The sequence below is a fragment of the Hippoglossus stenolepis genome, chromosome 5, assembly GCF_022539355.2.
Source record: "Hippoglossus stenolepis isolate QCI-W04-F060 chromosome 5, HSTE1.2, whole genome shotgun sequence".
Classification (NCBI taxonomy): Eukaryota; Metazoa; Chordata; class Actinopteri; order Pleuronectiformes; family Pleuronectidae; genus Hippoglossus; species Hippoglossus stenolepis.
The window spans coordinates 9,919,325-9,944,595 of record NC_061487.1 but is presented as its reverse complement, the minus strand read 5'-3'; the positions used below and the strand labels follow the sequence as shown (position 1 = coordinate 9,944,595).

The window sequence follows — 25,271 nt, the reverse complement described above, 5'->3', positions numbered from 1 at the left end:
AAATGCAGCATGTACACTTGCTTGGTGCTTTGTGATGCAGACGCAGGCTTCACTTCTTAACCAAATGTCACTCAAAAATATTATCCCTTAAGATTTGTGTGACTGTGTGTTTTGAAAGTTATTCGCAGTGTAAAGTGTTGCCTATAAATTTCACGAGGCTGCTTTTAGTTCAGCCACATCCTACGACTGCTTCGCATTGGAAAATATGTAAGGTTTTCAACACTGTTCATCTTAATTTGTGGAGTATAGCCGTGCTGTGTAGAAAACGACACAGCCCCGTCACAGCTCTCCTCGGGGAGACTTTATCACATCCGATCGCTCGATGTGATAATATCAGAACACATGTCAAAAGATGGTTTTGTAACCGCCAAGAAAGCCAAAACAGATTACGGCTAAAACAAAGCACTGACTCCCTCTCTGTTTATAACCCTTGAAACCATGTAGATACATGCTTTTTAAACATTGTCGGGGACAGGGAGTCGTAAATGAGCACAGAGAAGCATACAGTATATGCCGAATTTGAAGAATGACGTCGACCTCCGAAGGATTCACCGCAGATGGGAGCAAACTAAAGCCGGGGGAAGTTGTGTGTCAGCGAAAGGCGACGCCGATGTGAGAGGGTTGAAAAGGAAGAATGGATAAAGGGGGTGACGCAAAGAAATATAGACCCTGATTTTTGTGTATTCTAATTCACAGTGATGATGGTAAGCGATCCCCCCCGACTAAAAACTAAGATATGAACGCTGATAAGAAATCTTTCTTAGAAAACCAACGTTCCTTTTTCCGTTTAAGTCTCTACATACAGACAGAAAAACATAAATAGGTTGAAATAAATCCTTACTGCAGTGAGACGTGTATCTGATTCCAAAGTCAGGACTGCACACAGTCTTCTGCACTCAGTTAGCGGAGTGTGCTAACAGAGTAAAGGTGCCATTGTGTGAACTGTTTCCACTATTTAAAAAGTGAATCATAAGCGAGATCTCATCGGTCCAAGAGGACAATTCATTTTTGCACCACTACACTGTAAACTGAGGGCCGTAGCTGAACAGCAACTGAGTACTTGTCTTAACAAAAGATGAAATTCATCAGGTGCATTCAGTGTCCACGGTAAACACTCAGGCCCCGCGGCTGCATTCAACCCCTCTCTGCTCCCTCAGCTGTTAAACAGGCTTGAACTCCTCTGACCCTCTGCTGTATGTGTTGGTTGTTCGTGGCAACGATGACATCTATGTCTGTACAAACCAAAAGGTCAGGCTCATGAAAACGAGGAGCGCACAACTGCAGAAATCCACTTCCTTGCATTATGAGTATTAAAGATGAACAGATCTGGTTTGTTTATATAAATCTCAAGTTAATAAAAAATGCATATATCACAGATATTTCAGCTCCCTGCACAGAAACTAATACAAAAGCACGCTGATGTTTTCAAAATCTTACAAACACAACTCCTGTATTCCCCTCTTGGCTTTTTCACACGTCATTCACCTGCTAATTCACAGAATCACAGTCTACGCCACGGGCAAACCCAAACCATCAGACGACACCAAACAGAGAATTCCACAGCTAAGCTTTTTAAATCCCTGCATCATCAAAGTGCACAAATGCGATCCTGTTTGCTTAGCGTAACATACTGTGTGTGTGTGTACGCCAGGGGCTTGTGGACAGCTCGCCTACGGACACACTTCCATCAGACAGACAGACAACAGAGACCTGAGCTACACTTAGAGCACATATCATGCATGTGGCCTGTTTTGGATGATAAACATCAAGTCTATACAATTCAAGACGTGCGATTTAAAGTATCATACAGAGTGTTGCAACGTGTGCAGTTTGATCAACGCTACAGAGGAGAGAGGAGCTGGGAAATTGCTAAGCAACAGGTGGCAGGATTTTTTTTTTTACCACATAGTGCCTAAAACTGCAAATAACATAGGAGGTGTTATATGTGCCTGTGCATTTTGCAGTAAATGAAAGTTTATACACCTTCAGCTTCTCCTTTACACTTTGAGGTGACACAGGTTTTGATTGTCAATGTTAAAGAGGATTTTTAGACAAAACATGGGTTTTCCGTCTATTTTATATTAATTACAAAAATGGGTAATGTAACTGCAGGAAAACCCATCTGACATCCAACCTCAGCCCCTGCGAGGTCTGACTATAAATTACTTTCTTTGGAAAAACTTTATTCTGAACCAGTGTCAGTGGTGAGGGGAGCTTACAGATTTTTTAATGGCGGGGTAGTGTGGCCTTAAGAGAAACGATACAGTCTACGTCATGACATACAGTGTGCTCACAGCCACCTACTCCATCACATGGAACACTTTGAACCCAACTGACATGCTATTAAGCTCCCGGACATGCATCTTCTGCCGAGGAATGCACTCACAAAAATGCCAGAGACACAACTTTAACTAAGTCAATTGAGTAAATGCCCCTTCTCTCTCTCTCTTTTTCTAAGACCGGGCGAAATACCTGTTGTTTTAGTGATGAATATGATTTTCCCTCTGTTGAAAACACAAGAGCATGCAGTGCATTTATGCCGTTTGGTATCATAAAATCCTTTTTTACATCTGTTTTAAACTACTCTATCCACACTGGCCTAACCAGTGTGCAGTGGCCCAAAAGCTCTGGATGGAAAGATCCTTTTGCCCACTGCTCTACACATTTTACAGTGCCATCACGAGTTTTGAAAAAAGAGACGTTGTATTAATTTTGAAGCCATATTCAAATTCTTTCGCCTCAGAACATATTTTTTGGCTAATGCTCAGCAGAAAACACATAACTAATCAAAACAAACAATGGCATGTTGCTTTAACGTGCAAGCCATCACTACACTGAGTCGTGTCGCCCACTTTTAACTGGAAACCAAAAACCACATCTATTTCGGCATCAGGTTTGGGGTCTCCGTGCAGAGAAAGGAGGGAGCACGGGGTAAGTAATTATTTTTGAAGCCTCAAGAAAGCCAGTGTTCTCCTGCACGGGTAATTCTCCTTTAATTCAAAGCCGCAGCGCATTACAGTGTCAATCACTTGCAGGGAGATATTTTAAGTCGCGGGTTCAAACGATAACAATCGAAACGCAGAGAATCATGCAGGGGTGATGTCATGCGCGGAGATAATCTTTCACACGCTCTGACAGGTTAACGGTGCTCGCATGCGTAAAAAGGGAGAACTGTGTTCAAATCTCCGCACCAGGCACAGAAGACTGGATCCCAGCATCCAATTGTCTTGAACATCTCTGCCACTCTGTGGCCAAAACGATTCTATGTAGCAGTTACCAAGTCGTTTTATTTTTCTCATCTTTACAAAATGTTTGCAACTCGACACTCTAATCCAAACAGTCGCAGCTTTTACTCACAAGAAATTCCCGTCCGCCGGCAGACGGCACATTAAAGCGCGTAAAGGTTTTCAGCTAATTAGTTTATTCCCACGTGGATCGTTATCCCGGAGACGTGTCCACTAATGAATGTCCTCATCAGTGTGAATCTATATGAGATTTTACGCACGCGTGCCATGAGAAAGTGTGAATCGCCCTCTACAATTACGTTCAATTCACTGTCAAAGTTGCTTTACTGTCTCGCCTGTTCCCCTGCGCTCTAATGGCACAATGTAAATAAGTTCAACTGATTCTCCGAGCTGTGGACGCGTAAAAACTATGAGCGTCGTATCTCAGAAACGGCGTTTAATGGAGAAATTGAAATAATAGCCCCGCTATCCGGTCAGAGGGCTGCACAGGAGCCGAACCAACCCCGCGTCTTTGTGTGGAGTGAGGGTGAGCGCGCCGCTGTCTGGAGTTCATTAAGGAGCCGTTAATTGGCTCAGACTTACAGGTAGCTGCCACTCGTCAGGATGAGGAAGATCTGCGGATAGTAGACTGACAGCAGTACACTGCGCGACGAGAAGATGATCATGATGACATTGAGCAAATGGCCACGTTCGGACTGAGAGACAGAGATAAAAAAAAAAAAAAAAAATCCCTTAATTTCACGGCTTTAAGTCCCTTTTCGCTTGAAATCAGAAAAACAAGAAGAAGAAGAAGAAGGAGAAGGAGAGGTGCTGTGCGTCTTCCGAGTGTCTCTCTGGTGCGGCGGCTCTACGCAGCAGCTCCGAGCTCCCAGGGCCGTGTGTGCGCTGAGATTGGCTCTGTCATCTCTCAGCGGCGCAGGCTGTTGCACAGGACTGCGGGTTCCTGAGCCGGAATGATGATGATGATGGTTTTAGGGATTTCGCATGGCAGAGAAGAGCGCTCTCCTGCTCTCATGAGAGTCGCGGCTGCCATTGGGCAGGGAGAGACACTACGATATCCGCCCACTTTGCCACACCGGGACAATAGGGTGACACCGATCCGATCCCCGCTGGATGTGCGCGAGGTTTCATTCATACACCCCTCCTCACACGCGCGCGCGCACACACGCACACACACACACACACACACACTCCTCCTCCGCCCCCCCACCACCATCCAGCCCAAAAATAAACAAACAGACGCTGGCTGGCTGGCCTCGCATCATAATCGCAGCTCCATGTGCAAAAAATCAGCATGTGTCACTCTGAATCAACAACTTGGTGCGATATTAACACGCCAAAAAAAAAATTCTTTAGAATGTGACAGAAATGATTCTCGTTATATTTCTGTGTGGGTCTCTGAGAGTGTTGTGTGAGGAAACGTCCCCCCCTTTTTTTTTTCTCCTATGACATCCTTTTAAAAATGGCTCATTGTTACAGCATTAAGACCTCTGGTAGCAAGTGTTCCTATTATATGTCCACAGAGAGACAAAGCATGTTTGTGGTCCTGGGATATGGCTCTCAGTGACCTTATTATTTCCTGTGGTGAGACTATAGTATTCCTATAGGCGCTCTGGTGCCGTTTGATGGCCTGTAATAGTCAAATACTCGTTTTGTGACCCCGCAGTAAAAACTGTACAATCATCTCCTCAGATTGCACCGCTGCCGCAGCAACCTATGTAAATGTGAGAGGTATAAAAATAGCCCCCTCTGTGTTGTCCGTGATCGGATCTGATGCGCGTGGAAATAAAATACTTGGGAGCTTAGAGCAGGGCTTTGGAGAATGGGGGGGGGGGTTATCGCCTCAGCATCGTGACGCTCACTCAACACCTGCAGGCTCCAGCCGCTATAAATGAGGAGGGTACCATGACAGATGTAGGCAGAGGGAGAGAGAAAAAGGTGGATGGAAAGGAATGAGCTAACTGCTCAGGGTTAGTAAACACGTTTGGAGATGACTGCCCCCCACCCCCACACCACACACACACACACACACACACACACACACCATATCGGTGCTATTCAACGTCATATGATACGAGCATCTGTGGAACGTGAAGTCAGTTTACACGCTTCACTCCACACGAGGTTCTCACAGGGAGGGCTGACACTTTCTGTTTGATTCACTGCTGCGGCGGCAGGAAGCTCTGAAATCAGGTTCAAGAGCCTTATTGTTGTGCGGACTACTGGGCTCTATCATTTTAGAAATATTTGTTTATACAGGAAAATGGGATTTATCGCCTGTAACCTCTGGTTGTTTCATGCGTAACTGGTTAGGCTATTAAAAAAAAAAAAGCAAATGAAGTGGTGCGTAAAAAGAATCTTTTAATGAATAATCGATTATAGTGACTCGAAGGTTTTAGCAGGCCTAGCTTATAGTTATTTTCTGCATCATCCTGTGCCAGGTTTACACTGTTGCACACTTCACTGTATTATAGGCCCGTATGGTTTATTATTTATTTAAGTATGTTGCATTTAGGTTGTAGTTAAAAGTTCCAGGGGGTAAGCATCAAAAGTAGAAATTTATAAATGTTACTATTCAGTCAATTTTACTATTCAGCACAAGTATTTTTACTACATAACCAAAAACATGAACTTCCCTATGCATGCACATCTATACAAAAACAACGCCAGAGATATAATCTGTAAGGATTCGAACGTGAGCGTGTGGGTTCCTACTATGTGATCATGCTCGAGAAGCACTGCTGTAGAGAGAAGGAAGCAATAGAAGAAGTCGTTCCGTGTGTAATGCATCAAGGTGAGCTATTGCAAAACAGGTAAAAACTCAGACTGGGCAATGGAATGTGGAAATACAACTCAGTCCGCCGCTATTAATGAAGGTATGCAGGGGCGAGCTGGATCTGGAGCGGAGACAGCGGCTCAAATGATCCGGTGCGACAAAGGAGCAAGATTCTCCTGAGGTGAACTTAATATCCCCCACCCACCCCGACAGAGAACACACGAATCGATCATATTAGTCTGGTGGCGTGAGACCTAATCTGCAACCCTTTACGCACGACGCACGCAGGTCTGAACTCACAGAATGATTAAAATATGGAAGTTTATATTTAAATACACCTGCTGTTAAAAAATGTTTTCCGCGTTTTTAGGACTGAGGTCAGAGGGCACTCGATGCTTCCCTGTAAAGACTTTATGTCGCAACACATTTGAAGCTGAGCTTTTTGCGCATGTGAGCAGCGCGAATCACAGGTAAGACAAACAAACACTCACCCGAGCCGGAGGTAAATGATGCCAAAACACAGCAACACGTAGACGCTCCGCTTTCGGAGGGGCTTGTGCATGATCGTTGCCACTTTGTCCAGGGGCCATGCACCGTAACGTGAAGTGGTCGCACTGTTTTCCCTTCACATTGGCAGCTTCCCTCTAACCCTTCCAGATGCACGTACGCCGCCTGTTTTCCGCGACGTCGATCCGAAGCGCCTTAGAAACCTTCGGCCGTGTGAAATCCATGGTCCGGCGGCACAGGTGAGATGCTGGGCGAGGAGCTGAGAGGTGCCGGAGAACTCCAAAGTGAAACTCGAGAGAGGGTCGGACTTGCAAGGTGAATGAGTTCTTGGAGGAAGTGCCTCCTATTCGTCCCTACTTTCACGACAGAGCACTAATTAACAATTCCCATTTCCTGCGCCCTGCAGCCAGAACACGACTATAGGTGCGCTTCCTGCAGTGCTCTACCAACCCCGTGCATTTCGCTGCGTTTAAAACATTTTCAACAATCTGAAGACATCTCAAGCTCAGTCCACGTTACTAACTTCCATCATCCAGGTGCTCTACAGGTAACAAAAGGGCTGCACTCCTCCTCCTCCTCCTCCTGCTGCAGCGTGGAAATATGCAGGGGATGGGACGGGCTTGCAGACTGTGCTCTGCACGTGCAGTTGTTGTACAGAAAACTAAAAGGAACCGGGTGAAATGGCCCTTTTATAGGTCCTTGTTCCAGCCGAGGCTGGTGTTTGTTGCTTACAACAGTGGGTATTTGCCTCACCAGTTGGGGGGTTCCCCGGATGGGCTGCACCACAACAGTAAGGCCCATAAAGCCAAACAGACGTGGAATGACTTTCCAGCTGTGGGAATTAAAAAAAAATGACCAATGCATGACGGATAATGACTAATAATAATGATGTGGCGTCATGTATCAGGGGGGCTCTGTCAGCCACTTTGATTAACAGTGCGTTGCATGAATAAAAAGACACAAACACAATATTAATAGTGCCATTACTTGGGGGGTCTTGAGTCCGGATGATGTGAATTTTGAGCAGATGTTGAGAATACAGAGTCAGATCCTTAGGGAGCTGTTGTTTGACGAAGAAGACTCCCTCTGGTGGCAACTAGACACTGCTGAAGTGAGGAACTTACAGAGATAGAACCCCTCACTGTCATGGGACACCTACAGGAGAGTCCATATCAAGACTGCAGATCTGGTTAAAGCTTGAATCTGACAGATTATAATACATATTTATGTTTGGGTGCCTGTAAATATGTACACGTATTATTTAGGTTATTTTACAAACGTCATTGTGTCCATTTTAAATGTGTGCATTGATGCCACATGCGACATCTTTTCAAGTCCTTTTTTGGAGTTTAGTTGTATCTACATTTTGAAGTTGACATGGACGAGGATTCTGAGTCGGTGTAGAAATGGGGTCGTTTATATCTTTATTAATATTTATTTTTGTAACTTTCCAATGTTGTGTTGTTTCCACATGCTATGTTATATCTGTTCACACATGTGACCTGCAGGGAGGGTGATCTGCTTGGTCAAGTGAATGCTGTCCTGTTCTGACAAAAGCACAGTGGATTATGGTTTTTGTAGGCAATTTAGAGTTTATTGTAATTGATGATGATACTTTATGATTTCAATTACTGGTGATTTGTTACGTGTCATTTCTGCAGTTTCACTTGCAAATGAAAACAGAATTTTTTTAAGCAAGTGTTACTGGCTGGCTGACCTGTGGCCACTCCCTATTAAAGATGGCTTCACATTGTCCCAAAATGTTTGCCTGATGAAGTTCTAGCACCGCAACGTTGCATCATACATTTCTGATTGCAAGTTAGACAGTGTCACAAGTTTTGAATATTTTTTTTTGTAGAAATGCTATTAAGGTATGGAAATTGAACTATATGGACGTTCAGAGGTAGGTAATGCAGTCAAATTAAAATTTATTATAATAATTTGAATTTAAATCACTATCTTGCCATGTCTTTTGGTGCAACGGCTTCACTTCTTAGTGTAGTAGTTGTCTTTTTCTTGTAGTAATATTATGAAGTATTGAATAATTGAACTATAGGGAGCTTTGGAGGTAGATATTTCAGTACAATAAAATAATGGAATGTTTTTCCATCCCATACTTTGAATATAAATCACTTACCACATCGTGATGCGCCTTTTGTGTAACTGCTTCACATTTACATAGTTGTGGGCCTTTTCTTCTATGTTTCACTCACAACAATAATCACCTTTTTTTCTATTCGCATTAATGTCCAACATCGTGCGGACATACAAAAGTGATGTTTTTTATTGTTATTTTTATCAGGCCACTCTGGACTCTAGATTTTGACCCGTTAATTAATGACACGACTCACATGTCATCAGGAAAAAAATATTTGCATGCTGCCAACAGCTCTCCGCCCCCGCCTCGTCAAAATCACTGAGGGACCCCTTTCTCTTCTCTTTGAATTTTATAGACTCTGCACAGTTTCTCAAAAGAACACATAAACCATCAATTCACTTTATTCCCAAGAAACTGCATGAAAAATGGTGAACGTGTTGTAATAATGATGGCACAAACTAAAATTACAGACATGAGCTATCTGAGCCCAGAGACTGCCAGGCTGTTGTCGACCACGAGAAACAGACAAAACCACGGAGACCTTTGTTTCAAGACATCTCTGCATTGTGGTTTTAAGGCCTTTTCCTTCAAAACATGCCCATCAAAATTCCAGATGGATTTTTGGAAATAATGAAAGTCAACACGCGGGGCCCAGGATGACATAAAAAAGACATGTATTTGATGTCTACCCTGTAAAAGATGGTCTTGTTTGTCATCATCAAGGCCTGGGTGGGGATAGTCCTGTTCAGTTTAATTAAAATGTTCAAAGGACCAACGCTTTTTTATTAAAGCTGGACCGAGACCAGGGACAGTGTGCGTCAGCGTTATTTGTCACCCGCCATTGTCATTACAGACACGTCGCACACATCCACGCTCGTCTGTCGTCCGCAGACTCATTCCCGTGCACGTCAACACACATTCCTCCGTGTCTCGGCGTCCACACATACAGTAAGCATGCACGCAGACTCCCAAATCAAACCGTGCACACACACACACACACGCGTGCACCGCGGACACACACAGAGACTCTCGCACACAGTGCACTTGGGTGGTATGTGGAGGATCTTGTGACACAGTGTTTATTTAACTTCAAAAAGCTGAGGCAGGGATGAGAGCATGTGGGTCAGCAAGGACATATCAATCCGAGTAAGTCATACGCCACATCACTGCCTGTGTCTTATGCTGCGTTACAGGCCATTGTATTTGAAATATCTCCCCTTCCCGTCTCGTGAAAGGCAATTGCTGTCCTCCGCGCTCTGTACTTGCCCTCCTCTTAGTCTGCCCTATTGCTTTAGTAACTGTCAGCCAAACTTTTTTCAAGATTGCAACATTGTGTATCTGTTCCTTTTCATCTGCGTGCACTCTGCGTCCCAAACGTTAGACGGGAAAATGTTGGGAAGAGAGGAAGAAAAAAAACCCAGACGGATTCATATTTCAGGATCATATTTTAGCCATAGCATGAGAAGATGCGTCGCACTGTCTTTTTGAATATTATTAAGTACTCTTGACCAACAACTAAATAAGAAAGCCTACTGGTTGCCCATGTGTTTGCGCGGGAGCTGGTTCAGCTGGAAGCAGTGAGAGGAATGTGCCAAACCATGGAGTGGTGTCTGGGGCTGGGTCCACTGCATCCACACTGGGCCCCAGGCAAGAGGGAGGGAGGGGGTGTTATGCACTCGCAAAGACCCCCTCTACACCCCCACCAGCCACCTCCCTCTAACCCCCTGTTCTCTTGATCTTAACACTTCCTTCAATTAACCAAGCTCAGATTTAGTCAGCGAGAGGGAGCAGCCACAGAGGAAGAGGATTCACTGAGCTATGCCGCGAGAACGTGACCTTTTAGACCTGGATGTCAGATGTCTCCTCGTACGTCTGACTGCGAGGGCAAAGGTTAAACCAACCAGAGCAATCCTCTCTTTCTGGCCAGTGGGTCTGGCCTCTTCCGTTCAGTCACAGCTGTGGTCAAGGAAAGAGGGTGCGGTCTGATTAATTCCTCACCATGCTCGCTGATATATCAGGTCGGTCGTGCCTCATTTGTGCATGTGTGTGTGTGCACACGCATGCCAGCAGATCTGCCAGGCAGGGTGCGCATGTATCCCTGCCTGCTGAGGCTGATTAGCTCAGACTGAAATGCTGCACCATGCCCTCTCGCTGGAAAGCAGGTTTCCTGAGGATTGGCCCCTCTCGCTAGTGTTCGATAGCACTTTGAGAGCTTCTACACAGTTTGAGCTGTTGCTCAAAGGGCACACAGTGTCTTTTCACATGTTAAAACCCTGAAACACTAATTTGAAATGTTGCTATTTTGAAAAAGGGGTCACTTTTTTGCAAAGGCCACTAGCCAAACTGTCATGGGTGTTTTCCTGATCAGGCCAGGGCTCCAAGACAGAACAGGGAAGCTGGATCGGTTTACCCAAATCTGACAGTCTGGGACAGCAAGCCAAAGCTGTAGCCTCTGTTCGAGAGCGCACTCAGTAAAATGAATGAAATGGCTTAGAGGAAAGAAAAGAGTCCAGTTTCAAGTTGGAGAGGCCTGAGAATGACTGAGATTAGGATTTGTTGCTACTGTGCCATGTGTCTAGACCCGGCTCACGGCTAATATGTGTGTGACTGTAGCTGGAAATGTATGTTTTCACAAAAGTAATATAATATATACGCAGTGATTACTGCATGCGATAGTCCAGCAGCAATAAATTCTACTGGAACAGATCATAGCGCCGCTGTCAGCTAAAATTTGCCACACATAACAACATACAGTAATTGATGGTTTGTTTTTTCTGGTTTTATGTCGCTGCTCAGATTCTTCTGATTTACTGGCTAATATTTGCTAATGAGCCGGAAGCGCGATGAAGCACGGTCTGGAAAAATACGTTTCAACACTTCAATTCAGGCCAATTCACCAATTATCTGTAATCCACTGTCGAAATTTATGATTAAAAAAAACAAAATGGTTTAAAAACAACAGAATAGTGTGTTGATACTGTGTGGGGGGATTGAACCGAAGCTATTATATTTCAGAGATCACAATGTCATAACTGGCTGTGCCGATGTATATACAACAGTTGGATTCAGAGAATACAACAGCATTCTCTGAATCCCTAAGGTACGCTCATTTCTTTCCGCCAAAAAGATGAGAGTGCTCTGAAGAAATGATTTGTATGCAGATGCTTGAATTGAAATCAGATTGTGACACAGAGTGCAGATGGTCCCTTCAGCTGGAATGAAACTGGGACGTCCATGAAGAGGCATGTGTGTTGTGTTTCGGGGACACGCTGTTGGAGATGGAACCCATTAAAGCGACGGTAATGCTGTTTTTACATTCCTATGGACGCAGTCCAGTTTGACTTGAGAGCAGATGAGAAAACGAGAAGCGGAGGACGGGGATAAGTAAATGCAGAGAAGAAGCAGGAAAAAAAAGCCCAAAATACAACAACAATAAAAACTGATGTTTCAAAAAAAAAAAAAAATTCCTTAAACCACATTCAGTCTCCTTGGTGAGAGAGTGAAACCCAAGCATTTACATTCACAATAAAATCTGACAGACATATGGCTTGTGTCTGTAGCAAAGGCCCCGGACCTTTAGTGCAGTGGAGCGAGCACAGGCAATACTTTCTGTTGCCCTCTAATAAGCCCGAGGATATGAGAAAGGCTCTGAGAACAGATAGTCCACGTCAGTCTGGCTTATGTTCCCCATGTCCCCACATATTTCCTATGTCCAGAAGCAACAATTCAACTGTATAATTGCTGTTTTATTTTCAGAAAAAGGCAGTTTGAGTATGCAAAAAGGCATTAATAAAGCATAAATAACATAAAACTGTAAGTTTGAGGTCGGCTTTACGACGTGGACTGCTCTTAGCGCCCCGACACGGACTGCTGTACTTTAAACAACCGCCCTGCGTCATTGCTGGGAGCTATTAGTGAACGTTTTGAGCATGTTTTGACTCAATAGGCAAGAATATGGATGAGATAATGTTGCAAAACCGACTAAGGCATTAACTTTCCTCCCCTTATGGGTAAACTTTGCAGGTACATCAAATGCATGCTTTGGCGTTGGAGTTTACATACCTGCGAAAGCTAAACAGAGAGCATTGACTCAAGGCGTGGCCCCTATATTTGTATCTGACCGCAGCTATCATGGGCACAATTGCACGGGCACATGCGCACACACACGCATGCTAACCTCGCTCTGAACAGCTGGGAGTGTTTGCAGTGTGAGCGGGTCATTCGTTCTCTTCTCTGTCTCACACAATGATCCGTGCACTGTCTATGTTTGCACTGCACCTAGCTCAAACAGCCTGTATTTCCGCCCCCTCCTCGCCATTCAAGCAAACACTCGGAGGCTTGGCCTCGGGTCGCGCTCGGAAAACAAGGGCCAAGTTCATTGAGAAATCAAGCAGAATTTCAAAAACGCACCTGATACATTTTGCCGTGGGTTCTCCTGCGGCATATTGATAATGTTTTGGCATTCCAGTCATGGTCACCGAGGTATTAGTCACGCACTGTCTCTTTTCCTTAACAATGGCGGTCACTAAGACAAACCTGCCATCAGGAGGAAGCTGGCACGCCAAGTTCACAAAGCCAGGGGAAGCCTGTTGTCCTCACTTTCACTCTCTGCTCAGTTATTGAGACGTTCATTTAAAAATAATTTGAAAATACTCCAGACCGTCTTTACAAAAGGAACAAAAGGCATTTTTATTTTTCACTGTCTTAAATCAAGCATGCACCATGGCACTATATTGAAACCAGATCATCTTCACAAAGAGCAGCCCTCACTGTTTCTTGCTTTTAATTTCCTCTAAATGTCATTATTCTGCTGATAAACCCAGACTAAGGGCAATCTGATCAGCTAAATGTCTAAAACACTTTTATTTTTTGAAGTGTTTGGCTATTGTTAATGCACCCCCTCTCTGCATATGCCTTTCCCCTCAATCCACCCATGCTGTTTATCTTCAACATTGCATTTGGCAGATTGAGGTTTCTGTACCAATGGCCTGATATGTTTGGATATAAGAACGTGGTTTTCCTGTTTTGGCACAGTCGGGCTGTTTTTCATATACCATCCTGACATCAAACACTGGATCTGTAATATGTAAAGGCCATCTGTGGCGTTCGCCTGGCAGCTCTGTACTGAGGCCTAATAATGCTGGCCTGATAGACTGCGGTGTAAAGCAATGGCACAAAAGTATTTCCTCGCAGTGCTGCCTTTTTTTCCACGTGGGCCGATGTGAAATGATATTCAAGCGAAGTTTGTTGTTGATATAAGGGAGCAATTAGCTCGACCAATCATCCTTCAAGTCCTATCATGGCTCATGCCAAGATGTCGTGTTACGCAATGGTTATATTTCTCCCCCCAGGTTTACAGCACATAAAGTATAGAAATAAATTACACAATGCAGATTCAATTTTATTTTATTTCATTTAATTTTATTATGTCTGCCAAAGAGGTTATGTTTTCACCATTGTTTATTTGTCTGTCAGCAGGACAGGTAAAAACTACTGAGCTGATTTCCATGAAAGTCTGCGGGTTGGGAGCAGATTTTGGAGCAGATCTGAATAAATGGGCAGATCCAGGAATTTTCTTTTTCACTTTTTTTTTAACATGATGAGACATTGCAATAGCCTCGGCAAAAGTATGTGCCCTCAGAAAGCCCTTCTAGGTGTACTTTAGTTTATTATAGTATAATTAATTATTAAAACTAATTGAATCAAGGACATTAAGGCCAATCTCAACCGGCAGTTTTTAGTTAACTTTATTTCCCAGTCATACCAAACATTAAGAAAACAGCATCAACTCATCACCCAGAAACAAACTTTTTTTGTAACTTTAAATCACATCCCACAGTTTTCCCCGGTGGAAGACGTTTGCTCACATGTCATCATCAGTTCGCGGTAGAGTAGAACTTCTGTCACGTGATCAAAGGTGATATCTGAGAGAGATCATAGCCACCTGAAGTCCTGTCACCACCTGCATCATGACATGCAAAGTTTCGGCCATAGCTTATAAGTGATGTGAATTAGCCACGTCAGTGTTTTTTTCACTTAAAGATTTGATTTTCTTATAGTAGATGAAACCCACATTTCTACAGCCTGTCTTTACTTCAGATGTCCCGGCTGAATATCCCTGCACTGAGAACGAGTTACAACTAACCGCATTAAAGATTATAACAGAAAAAACGTCACAATATCAGAATTAGAATGTAAATGAATTCATTATTTGCCCCCTAACATGTGAATACAGTCCCCAACTGCATTTTTACTTGGAGCTGGACGTCCACCCTCAGGTGGGTTCATGGTGTGCCGGGTTTCTGGCACAGCCTTGGGTTGGGCCTGGCATCGGGCTGCTTGTCAAACACAGGTTCTCTTTGTTGTGTCGGCCACACACTGAACCTTGCAGGGGCCTCACATACACAAAGGAATGTTTGGATGGATCCGTTACACAGCCACACACACTGCTTGTTTGCCTGTTTGACTCCACAACAGCAATCTGACGTCTAACTTGGGTCAGGGAGGCTCTTGTCGTCCTCTGAGGCTGGACAGTGGACGAGGAGACGGCCAGACCAGAGGAGCGAGAGAACAATACAATTATTCTGGGTCTGGAAGGTCACAGTCAGAATCACTTAAATTGTCAAGAACAATAAACATAGAAGACGTCGTTGTGGTAGCATTGGTGTAGAGACACTGACAGCTTACCGACTTTCAGTTTGCATTCCAACGCATGTGTTTCAAAGAGAAACGAGACTGCACAGAGACAATCCCTTATAAATACATTATCTGAGGCCATTTTTCTATTACGACTGTTGACCTCAGCTTCACCTCCTTCCCAGCTCTTCAAAAGACTAGAACCAAACAATTTGCAAGCGCAGTCAACACACACTCTATTTCAACTCTCACTCCTGGCCTCGGGTTAACCCCACACTTTTCTCCCCGTGTGCAAGTTGGTGTCTGTAAAAGGCCACTTTGTTGTGTCTGAGCAGTGAAGCATCTCAGTGAGCAACGACTTCCTGCGAGAAATGACTGCTATTTCAACTCCAGAGCACTGGGCTGCCTGCGGTTTGTCTGTCTGTCGGTCTGGGTGTCTGCCCTCAAGCAGGAAGAAGACATTTCCGCCGAGACAGAAGAGTGACAGCCAGCGTTGCCAAACCCAGAGCACCCTACCAGCAGATTCAACTCCGCCAGACCCGCTGACAGAGGGCATTCTGGGTTGTTTGACAGCAGAGGTCAAAGGACACTTTAAAGTCCTGCTGGACTTGGCCGCTCTGAGGGAGTTCCTCCTTTCTTCCTCCTCTTCCTCTCACTGTGTCGTCTTTGTGTCCGTCACAGTCCCTCCTTCTGTCTAGTGTTGGGGGAGGGGGTTGGGTGAAGATGACAACAGCGGCTGGTGGACACAGGAGGGGAGCCATCCTCCACAGTGATGTCGGAGCCATTACCTCAGTCCCCATCGGCATGACAATGGTATTTTCGGTCATAGTGTAAAAAAAACGAAACCCTGTTAAAAGCTAAAGCTGTAGAGACATGAAAGGCTTCGCATTTGGTTTTTATTTTGCTGTGGTGCCACAATTTTTACTGCATGCATAGCTTCAGAGAATTGAAAGAACGTCTCCTTTGTTTGAACTGACTTATAACAATTAGGCCGAGAGCAAGAGTAAAAGTCATCATCAGCTTCTGATGAGAGGACATTGTACGCGTGAAATGCGAATTTAATGGTTGTATAAAGGGATTTTTTAAATGGATGATATTAGAATAAAGCCAACAAAATTTCCAGATGACACTGTAACTGGTAATTTTTAAAAGATCAAATGTAAATACTTCTCTAACTGGGATGTGCAGTGATTTTTTTAGGTCAATCAAAAGGGACAAACTTGGCCCAGATTCATTTTCAGAGCAGTATTTTATAGTCTTTGAATTCAGTCGTAACGTAGCCAAAATGTTCTTCCGTTCCCCACATGCTGTTCTTCTGAGTATTTATTTTATCCAACGTAGAAATTATTTTTTCTTCGGTCAAATCAGCCACCTCCATATCTCCTGGAGCCAATATTACACTTGGGAGTGGTTGGCCTATGAGTGGATTAGGACTTTTCCATTGACCAGCGGTTTGCAGAGGTTATAATCTTGCACCCCAAAGACAGATTTCCCGTTAAGCCCAGGAAAGCTGTCTGACACTACTTACTGGAATCTGGAGGAATTCGTAGCGAACGCTTGCTGGCAGCGAGTGCACAGAAAGTGGCAGATAAATGTGGACAATACAATTCCTCTTCTTTTGACCCAAGGTACACAAGGGCAATAAATGTGTCTTTCCTTTATCTTTATTTGGCTTGAGCAGAATAATGGCTCCCCAACGTGCGCAGTGCTGGCGCCGCGTGCTGTCGGACAGATAAATCATTCATAACCAAGCGATTAAATATATTGAGGGATATATTGGTGGTTAATGGGCGGTTGGATCCTGGCACTCCGGTATGAAATTCAGATTTGACCGCTGTCATCAGGAACCCATTCGAATGCTGATGTCTTTGGGAATCACCGCCCATCAGTGTGCGGTGCAATAAATTAGAGCAATATGTCAGATTCAGCTCAGCGCAGTATAATCTGTATCTGAAATGTCTAAGATATAATCTGCTTTGAAGAAGTATTTGTTGTCTGGGATACAGTCACATGAAGATCTCTTTTCTGTTCTGACAATGCTAAGACGATGCTGCCATGTGCAATATTCTTCAATATTATTAACAATATCAGGGAGAATTCCCAAAAGTTATATTTGTTGTTGACAAGTTATTGTGAAAAAAAAGCCACAATTTGATGCCTTTATGAACAGGATTAGCTGCCATTCACAGATACTGGGAAAAGACAGGAAAACAAAGTGACAGCGGAGTCTTCCCAGTAGATGGAGACAGAGTATTCAAGACTAAATCTAACACAATGAGCTTGTGTCATTTTGAAATCAGTCCATAGTCCCCCTTCAGTTGAGTGTGAAATGAAAACATGCACAGAAAAAGCATGAAAGTAGAAGTTTGGTTGTTTTGTTTTGATGAGATTTAAGGAAGTTTTATCTTCAAAGTACAGTAACAGAAAAAACCCAGGGAACAAGTGTAAGACAGTGTAAGACAAGCTGATCGTGGAGTTGCATGATTCAGAGATGTGATTGGCTGATGAGCCGACCCCTGACTCTGATCCTCGTGGACACCCAGCAGAGGGAGTTGTTGGACAAGCATTCAGACATGTGGAGGGAAGGAGGTCCTTCACTTCAGGCAGCCCCACTTAGTGGAGCCTGCACCGAGCCGAGGTCTGACTGTCCCCCCCAGCCCCTCCGCCATCTTAATTGCCGACTTTAACTATCACTGTGGTTACGAACTGTCCCAACACTGCACTCAGTACCAAGGGAATTACCTCTAATCTTTTAATGAAACGCAGCGTTTCCCCTTCTTGTCGAAGGGACCATATTATTTCAATCCCTGCGTCTATCGTCGGATTGTCTGAAGTGTGTGGTTGTTCGTTTTTATGTGACAAAGCTAAGAGTCGAAGTCTCCTCCTCTCTTTTCTTCCTCGCTTTATTGATCGCCATGAATTAAAGTTGAGACAGAACCACCAGCTGGCTGAGGGAGGCCTGCTCGCTGCTTGCACGCCACTGCACACATGAATATCATTAATAACTTCATTAGCACCTCCCCGCTGCAGCCAACACTGCAGTGGATTGGATTGCCAACTGGATTGTATGTATGTGTGTGTATAAGTGAGTGTGTAAGCGGCCGGGGTGGGGGTGGGGGGTGGGGGGTCGTCTTGACTCTTGATTGCACACGGCTTTCTGTATTCTGAGCAACACATCTCCTCCAATTCCAGCGCGCCGTGTGATTGAAACAGTGTCTGGCTCGGACACCCCCGTGCTCCTGCAGTCCCAGCAGGCGTATCGCTGTACAGTAACAGTACCCCTATTAGGATTCAAAAAAGAGCCTGATCAAAGATCGACCTTGTGCTCACTTCTCCGAGTCAAAGTGCATTACAGCACCGGGGGTTCTGTTTTAGCATGTCGCACAAAGCGCTTTAAACATCAGACAAATGTAAATACTGTTTAATTGTACAATCTCTGGCCAATCTCGACCGGAATGAATCGTCAAAGCTGTCTCCTCTCGTAGTGCGTGGACTGACGTGAACAATCTGGAATATATGGTGGTAAATATGTATATGCATAGTTATTACAAATGCACTCTGTGATCTGATTATTCCCTTGTGAGGAAATGTCATTCATGTCCATGATTGCATGGAGGAAACTTTTTAAGCCTCGCAGGGCAGCATGGTTTTTATCAGTACCCCGCATTAGGACAACCACAGTCCTGTGGTCACCACACTCCTCCACAGGAACATTACTTATTTTTTAGACTTCAGAGTCTTCAGAGAAAAGTAGTGTTTACTTCCTTCTTCAGTTTAATTTTGGTCAATGTCAAAGCATGAAAAGATCAAATTTTTCCATTGATCTCATGAAAAGATCAAATCCAACCACGAACCGATATAACACCATCTTCTGCGTTGTAAATCCTCGATGAGCCACAGTGATCATCCCTTCATTATGAAAAACAGAGGCACTCTATTATTTTCTGTCTGTCCCACACAGTCAATCATCCTGCTGTCAATGCTCACTGTTGTCCCGAATCCGTGAGAGAAAACAATCCCCAATTCATACAAATTTTCCGTTAGTTTGACCAATATTAGCGAAAAGCTTTGCTGTGTCCAAAGAAATGTTGTATATATTCATAACATCCTTCAAGTAACATCTTCAGAACAAACATATGAGCTTGTGGTAATGACAGTTGACAGTTAGAAAGTATTTACAAATACATTTAGCCACTGTGTCCTACATTTTAAATAATTCTTCTATCTATGTCTCATGATTCGTGCCATATTCTTTTATTAGTTTTGTCCATTATTTCCAACACAAAGTTAGAGTAGAGTTTTCCTGTTGTAAAGTTTAGAGACTAACTTTGTGGTTGAACATTGATCTAATGTGCCAGTTTTACTGTGCAATGAGAGATTAATAAAGACTTTTCCTCTGTACTCTCTTTCAGGTTTGCTCACGAATACAGATAATCTGGTCGTACCACTGGCTTGTTTTGAAACCCTCTGATCATTGGACTGCTTGTGTTTCTCCCACCTGATCGTAGCAATGTAGAAATGTTCCACATGGCAGCAAATGTGTTGGAGCATGTGAAATGGATCTGGCAGAAATAATGGTAAAAACCCAGGTTACTATAAACTGGAATCATCGTTAAGTATATTAGATCATTTAGAATGTAATTGCTTTTAATTAAAATCTCAATTACTGCTTTCTTGTTTACGCAAGTTTGCTCCACATTTCACCATCTGGGTTTTTCTACATGTGTCGACAAGCATCCTGGAGCAAACGTCCAGGAAATATACTGTTGCTAATTAGATTATCTTTTCCCCCCAAATGCTTTAAAGGTTTGGGGAACGATACAAATCTAGATGCACTGACCCAGTAAGTGATACTGACTGAGTGTGCTCCACATGTCCTACCCGTACACAATCAGTGGTCGCTGGATCCAGACCAGTTTGCACCTTTTACTGGAGCAGACCCCAGAGCCATAAACTGCTCGACTCTGACGTTCTCTGCCTGTGCAAACTCCGCTGCTCCGGCTCCCTTCTAATCACACGGGTCAAATGGAAGTTCAATGAGTATATTCACATGTGTGCCAATTTACACCGACCTCCTTCCTCCGCCTCATGTTTAGTTATCGCACAGGGGTTAGAATTAACTCCCTGGTCATGCATTTTATCAGGACAAATACCCTGTAGTCTTTACGCAGCAAAAACTAAATACAGATGCATTTTAAAAAGTTAAAACAAGACCAACAGCCAAAATGAAATTACAGAGCTCCATTAGCGCCTCGTGATTTATTATGCCTGTTTCCCCTTAAATCTCTTTTTCTTTTTTTCTGGTCGGCGATTCTTTGACGTGAGCCATCTCGGCTGTTTCAAACTCATATTCCGCCCCCTTCTGGCTCTGTCATTGGGGGAGTCAGCTCTCTGTCTGTGATGCAAGCAAATTTGTGATGATGCCGATGCAAAGCGACACCCGGGATGGGGGAGCGCCCAGGGTGCTGATTTGGCCTGTGTGCGCACAGGAGGGGTGAAGGGAGGGAAGGAGTGACACAGAGAGGGACAGAACTGTCTCCGGTGTAGCAGCCGATATGTCTCTGGCACGGCTCCATGGCGATGGACCGGCTTTGTCTGAACAGGCTTGTGAGCATTTGGGATGCAAAAGCCAAATAGATACACAAGGTTTGATTACGGCTGGTGGTGAGTGGTTTACAGTCAAATACACTGTGAATGCCTCTATAAAAATAGCCTTCTTGTGAATGAGTCATATTTTCCTCTCCACACATACTGTATGTTCATTTTTTTTTACAGTCTTTTTCACAGTCCTCCAACTCTTAAAGATCGTTGACCTTGCCTGACCCTTGAGCGTTCCACCACAAAGGGACTGATTGTTCCGGCCACGGACACACACAATGCATGTTTGCCATCTCTGGGACCAGCGCGGGGGGGGGGTAAGAGATATACAGTAATCACATTGTGAAGTGACCAGCGTTGATTGCTCCAAGTTCTTTGAGATCAATTACTGTAATGGGGAATGAGTGTGTTGTTCTGTGATAAATCCATAAGTCTGACCATTAATTACACTAATGTCTTTCCTGTTGTTTTCTCAGCCATCACAGCACTGGCAGCTGGCTGCAGACGGTAATGCTGGTTTGAAGTGCGAGGCCAACATGGCCGTTTCATAAACAGAAACGCAGCATTCGTCATGGCTGCTTTTGACAGATCCTGACAACATGTGATGAATAACACATGCCGCGTTAAGTAAGAGCGCCGCAGCAGGGCTGCAGTGGGGATGGCCCAACCGGCAGTCTGAATCGAGGAGAGATCTTTTGGGTCAGCCGGAGGGGGGAAAAAAAAATCCCTCACATGGAGACGGTCCAAGAGCACTGATGGGGGGGGATCAGATGCGGTAATGCCCCGACAAACAACAGGGCCAGGCCACATGAGGTAAACATTAGATGCCACATGCAAAAATCACTTGTGCACTGACACATGCAAACGCAGCGCACAGAGAAATATACACTCACATGATGAGTGCAATGGTGAATGCAAAACAGACACTGTACACACGCGGGAGCCACACTTTTTTATACATGCTGCATGTATTTGTATGAATGTAGCGACAAAACCAGATTTCTCTCGCTATATTCTGATATTTGAATCTGCAGCCGACTGTTTTTCATTTGCGCCGGCTGGGGTGAGCCGGTTCATGGAGTCCCATGACCGAAAATAGACAGTTCATCTGGGTGTGCTATCAAGGCTTGCCCCGCATCTTGTTAAGGCACGTCTGCCAGCCTATCTTAGCCTATCACTGCGCTGCGAAGGGAAACAAACAAGGCCCACACACACACACAGACACACACAAACACACACACACACACACACACACACACACACACGACACACACAAACACAAACACAAACACACACACACACACACACACACACACACACACACACACACACACACACACACACACACACACACACACAAACACACACACAGACACACACACACACACACACACACACACACACACACACACACACACACACACACACACACACACACACACACACACACACACACACACACACACACACATAGACACACACAACAGGCACTCATCCTTTCAGACGTGTCCTCAAAAAACAGGTCACAGGTAAACTGAGGAGAGTCCCACGCCTTGTTTGTTCTACAGCATTGCTGGCCCTCGTGTTAGTGTCAGCGTGACTTTCTTGCAGAACGCAGCATATGGGCCAGCTTTTGTCAGCTATAATAGGATGAAGTGCCAGACCTGAAGTGCCAGGGGAGTCCACGTGACTGCTTTACCTGAGATGACCCCTCTCCACATGATTGTGACTCACAGTATGGGTGTTGCTGCGTTTTTTTTTACGCCTCCTATAATAATGTAATATGACCTGCTGTGTACCTTAGACTAAACCACCAGCTGAATGGTTTGCACTGGAGCTTGTAAAGACAGTTATTAACTGTGCCCCATTTTATTTTTAATATGGTCCTGACTAAATTTGACCCAGTGTGTGCAAATTAAATTTAAAACTGCAACTTTTATATGGGTCCACTTCACAAACTGTTATATGCATTAGTATGGTGGACACATGGTAACTTGGATATTTAACAGCCTTGTGTTTTTTTTTTTAACATATGACAGTGATTTCTTATAAATATCATTAAGCTATATTGCACTTCATTCCATATTAATTGAAATGATAAGAATTTGTTATTAACCAAACTGCTCCCACATGACTACAGAAAAACATTCTTGGTAAATATATATATTTACTAGACACAAAGACACAATGAGGGTAGACTCTAAGATCAGCATATTTTAAACTGTTGACTACTGGGAATACTATTCCATTTGCATGGTAGTATTATAGTAATATGATCTTAAACAACTGTTTGCGTACCATACAAATTACAAACCAGTGTTCCCAGAGAGTGTAAAGAAAATTATCATGTATCAGCTGGGCTGATAAATTGTATGGATCATATTTTTAAATGGCTGATTTATGAGGGGAAACAGAACTATAATTTTCCATAAATAAGCTGGATGTGCATTAGATATGACCCTAGTTGTGTGCCCTTAAATAGTAATGTAATGTATTCAAACAGTTGAATGTGTTGTAAATGTGCTAAAGTATCATGTTTCATCCACTGAGCTGTTTTTTTAAAACTCCATTTTACTATGTAATTAAGAGGTTTCCCTTTTATAATTGGAGTCACCATCAGACTCACCATCAGAAATTTCTGTTTTTCAACCTGTAAATAAACGCTGATGACTTTTTAAGGTTTCACCTCAGAGCGTTGGAGGTAGCTGCTGCAAAGTAACATGAGCCACATAAGCATAGGCTGGCAGAGTGGTTATGTATTTTCCATGTGTTGCTTCCATTTATTCTTGATTAGATATACAGTCGCTTCAGAAAGTATCGCTTCCCTTTCTGCACAGTTTTATTTTTATTGGATACAGTTGCACAGTTCACCCACTGCTGCATCATGTTTGCTCTGTCTTCCCTGAGATGTGTCTAGAACTTGACTTGAGTCCACATGTGGCAAAGTGACTTGATTTGATCAAGTTTAGAAAACGTACGCACCTCTGAACATGATCTCATAGAGAAAACATAAAGTTCAAATAACTTGTAAACCTCCACAAAGTTGTGGAGCAGCACAGACCTGAGAAAAGGTATAAAATACTATTTCTAAAGCTTTGAGTGTTCCCATGAGCACAGAGGCATCAATAATACAAATCTATGATATAATAGCACCAGGACTCTTGCAAGAGTTGCCTGTCTTCCCAAACTGAGCAAGTACGAAAGAAAGGCCAACAGTCACTCCACCAGAGTTTCACAAGTTCTCCGCAGAGATGAGAGAACCTGCCGGAAAGACAACCCTCTCAGGAGCCCCTCACTAATAATAGAGTGGCCAGACAGAAGCCACTTTGAGTTAAATGCACATGGCAGCCCTGCTGTTTTCCAAGTGGCAGTTAAAGGAAAACATGAGGAAATATATTCTTGGTTCTGATGAGACAAAATTAAACTCTTTGGTGGCAGCATCCTGGTAATGGAGGAAGTGGGCTTCTCAGCAGCAGAGACAGGGATTGGCTAGAACCTAGGGATGGTTCACCTCTTAATGCAACAATATCCTAAAGCACAGAGCCAAGACAACACTGAAGTGGCTTTGAGACAAGTCTCTGACCTTGTCCTTGAGTGACCGAAACAAAGTCCAGACAAAGTCGGGAGAGATCTGGGGATGACAGTTCAAGGATGCTCCTTATCCAATTTGATGGAGCTTGAGGATCAGGCTGTAAGAATGGGATAAACTGCCCCAAACCAGGTGTTGCAACCTTGTTGAGACACAAGAAGAGTTGCCAAAGGGGCAATGAACCATGGCTTGTTAGACCGGGGCGGAGATCACCACCTCTTTTGGTTGGACTGGGGTTCGAAAACCTTCCAAATTTTTGTTGGTGTTTTTTTTTCTTCACCTAATTGGCAGCTGGTATAAAACACTGTTTAAACACCAACTCTCACTCACAATAGAGCCGCACGACTTTCTTTTTTCTGGCCAATATACAGGCAGTCAGACCACGTAGCTTTTTCTTGCTTTGATAAGTAAAATAAACTTTGACGTTCAATCTAGTCCTATGATTTAAATTTTAACTCTTGCATCAGCACTGTGTCAAACACTTTAGAGATTGGTAAAATCATGGAGAGAGGGACTTAGACTACACTTCATTGTAGGCCACATAAAAATTCCAACAGTTTGGATCGAACTGAAAGAGTAATGACACCAAAGTTCACCGAGCTGTAATTCATTAGCCAAACATGTTTCAATGTCTTTTCATGCAAATTACCAATACGTAAATAAAAAAATATATATAATATAATATATTGAATAGTAAATGTTGGATTTACCTGAAATCTACTTCTCATAATATCCAAGTGTACATTGTATTACTTGTATTTTTCATAAATAGAATGATGGCATGTCAAGACAATTTGTGTTTGACAAACCCAAAGGATACGG

General features: G+C 43.7%; 1 protein-coding gene across 2 annotated transcripts in view; it reads right to left on the bottom strand.

Annotated features, from left to right (window-relative positions):
- The window catches only part of wnt7bb (wingless-type MMTV integration site family, member 7Bb), a 30,285-nt gene extending 23,151 nt beyond the window's left edge, over positions 1 to 7,134 (bottom strand). Inside the window, exon 1 of one of the 2 annotated variants that reach the window (XM_035156500.2) lies at positions 6,513 to 7,134. In XM_035156500.2, coding sequence (XP_035012391.1) covers positions 6,513 to 6,583 — 71 coding nt within the window. In that variant the 5' untranslated portion in view covers positions 6,584 to 7,134. Of the gene's footprint in view, positions 1 to 3,827; positions 4,387 to 6,512 lie in introns of those variants that run through there. The other variant, XM_035156499.1, reaches the window with a different exon arrangement.
- Between the last annotated feature and the right edge of the window lie 18,137 nt (positions 7,135 to 25,271).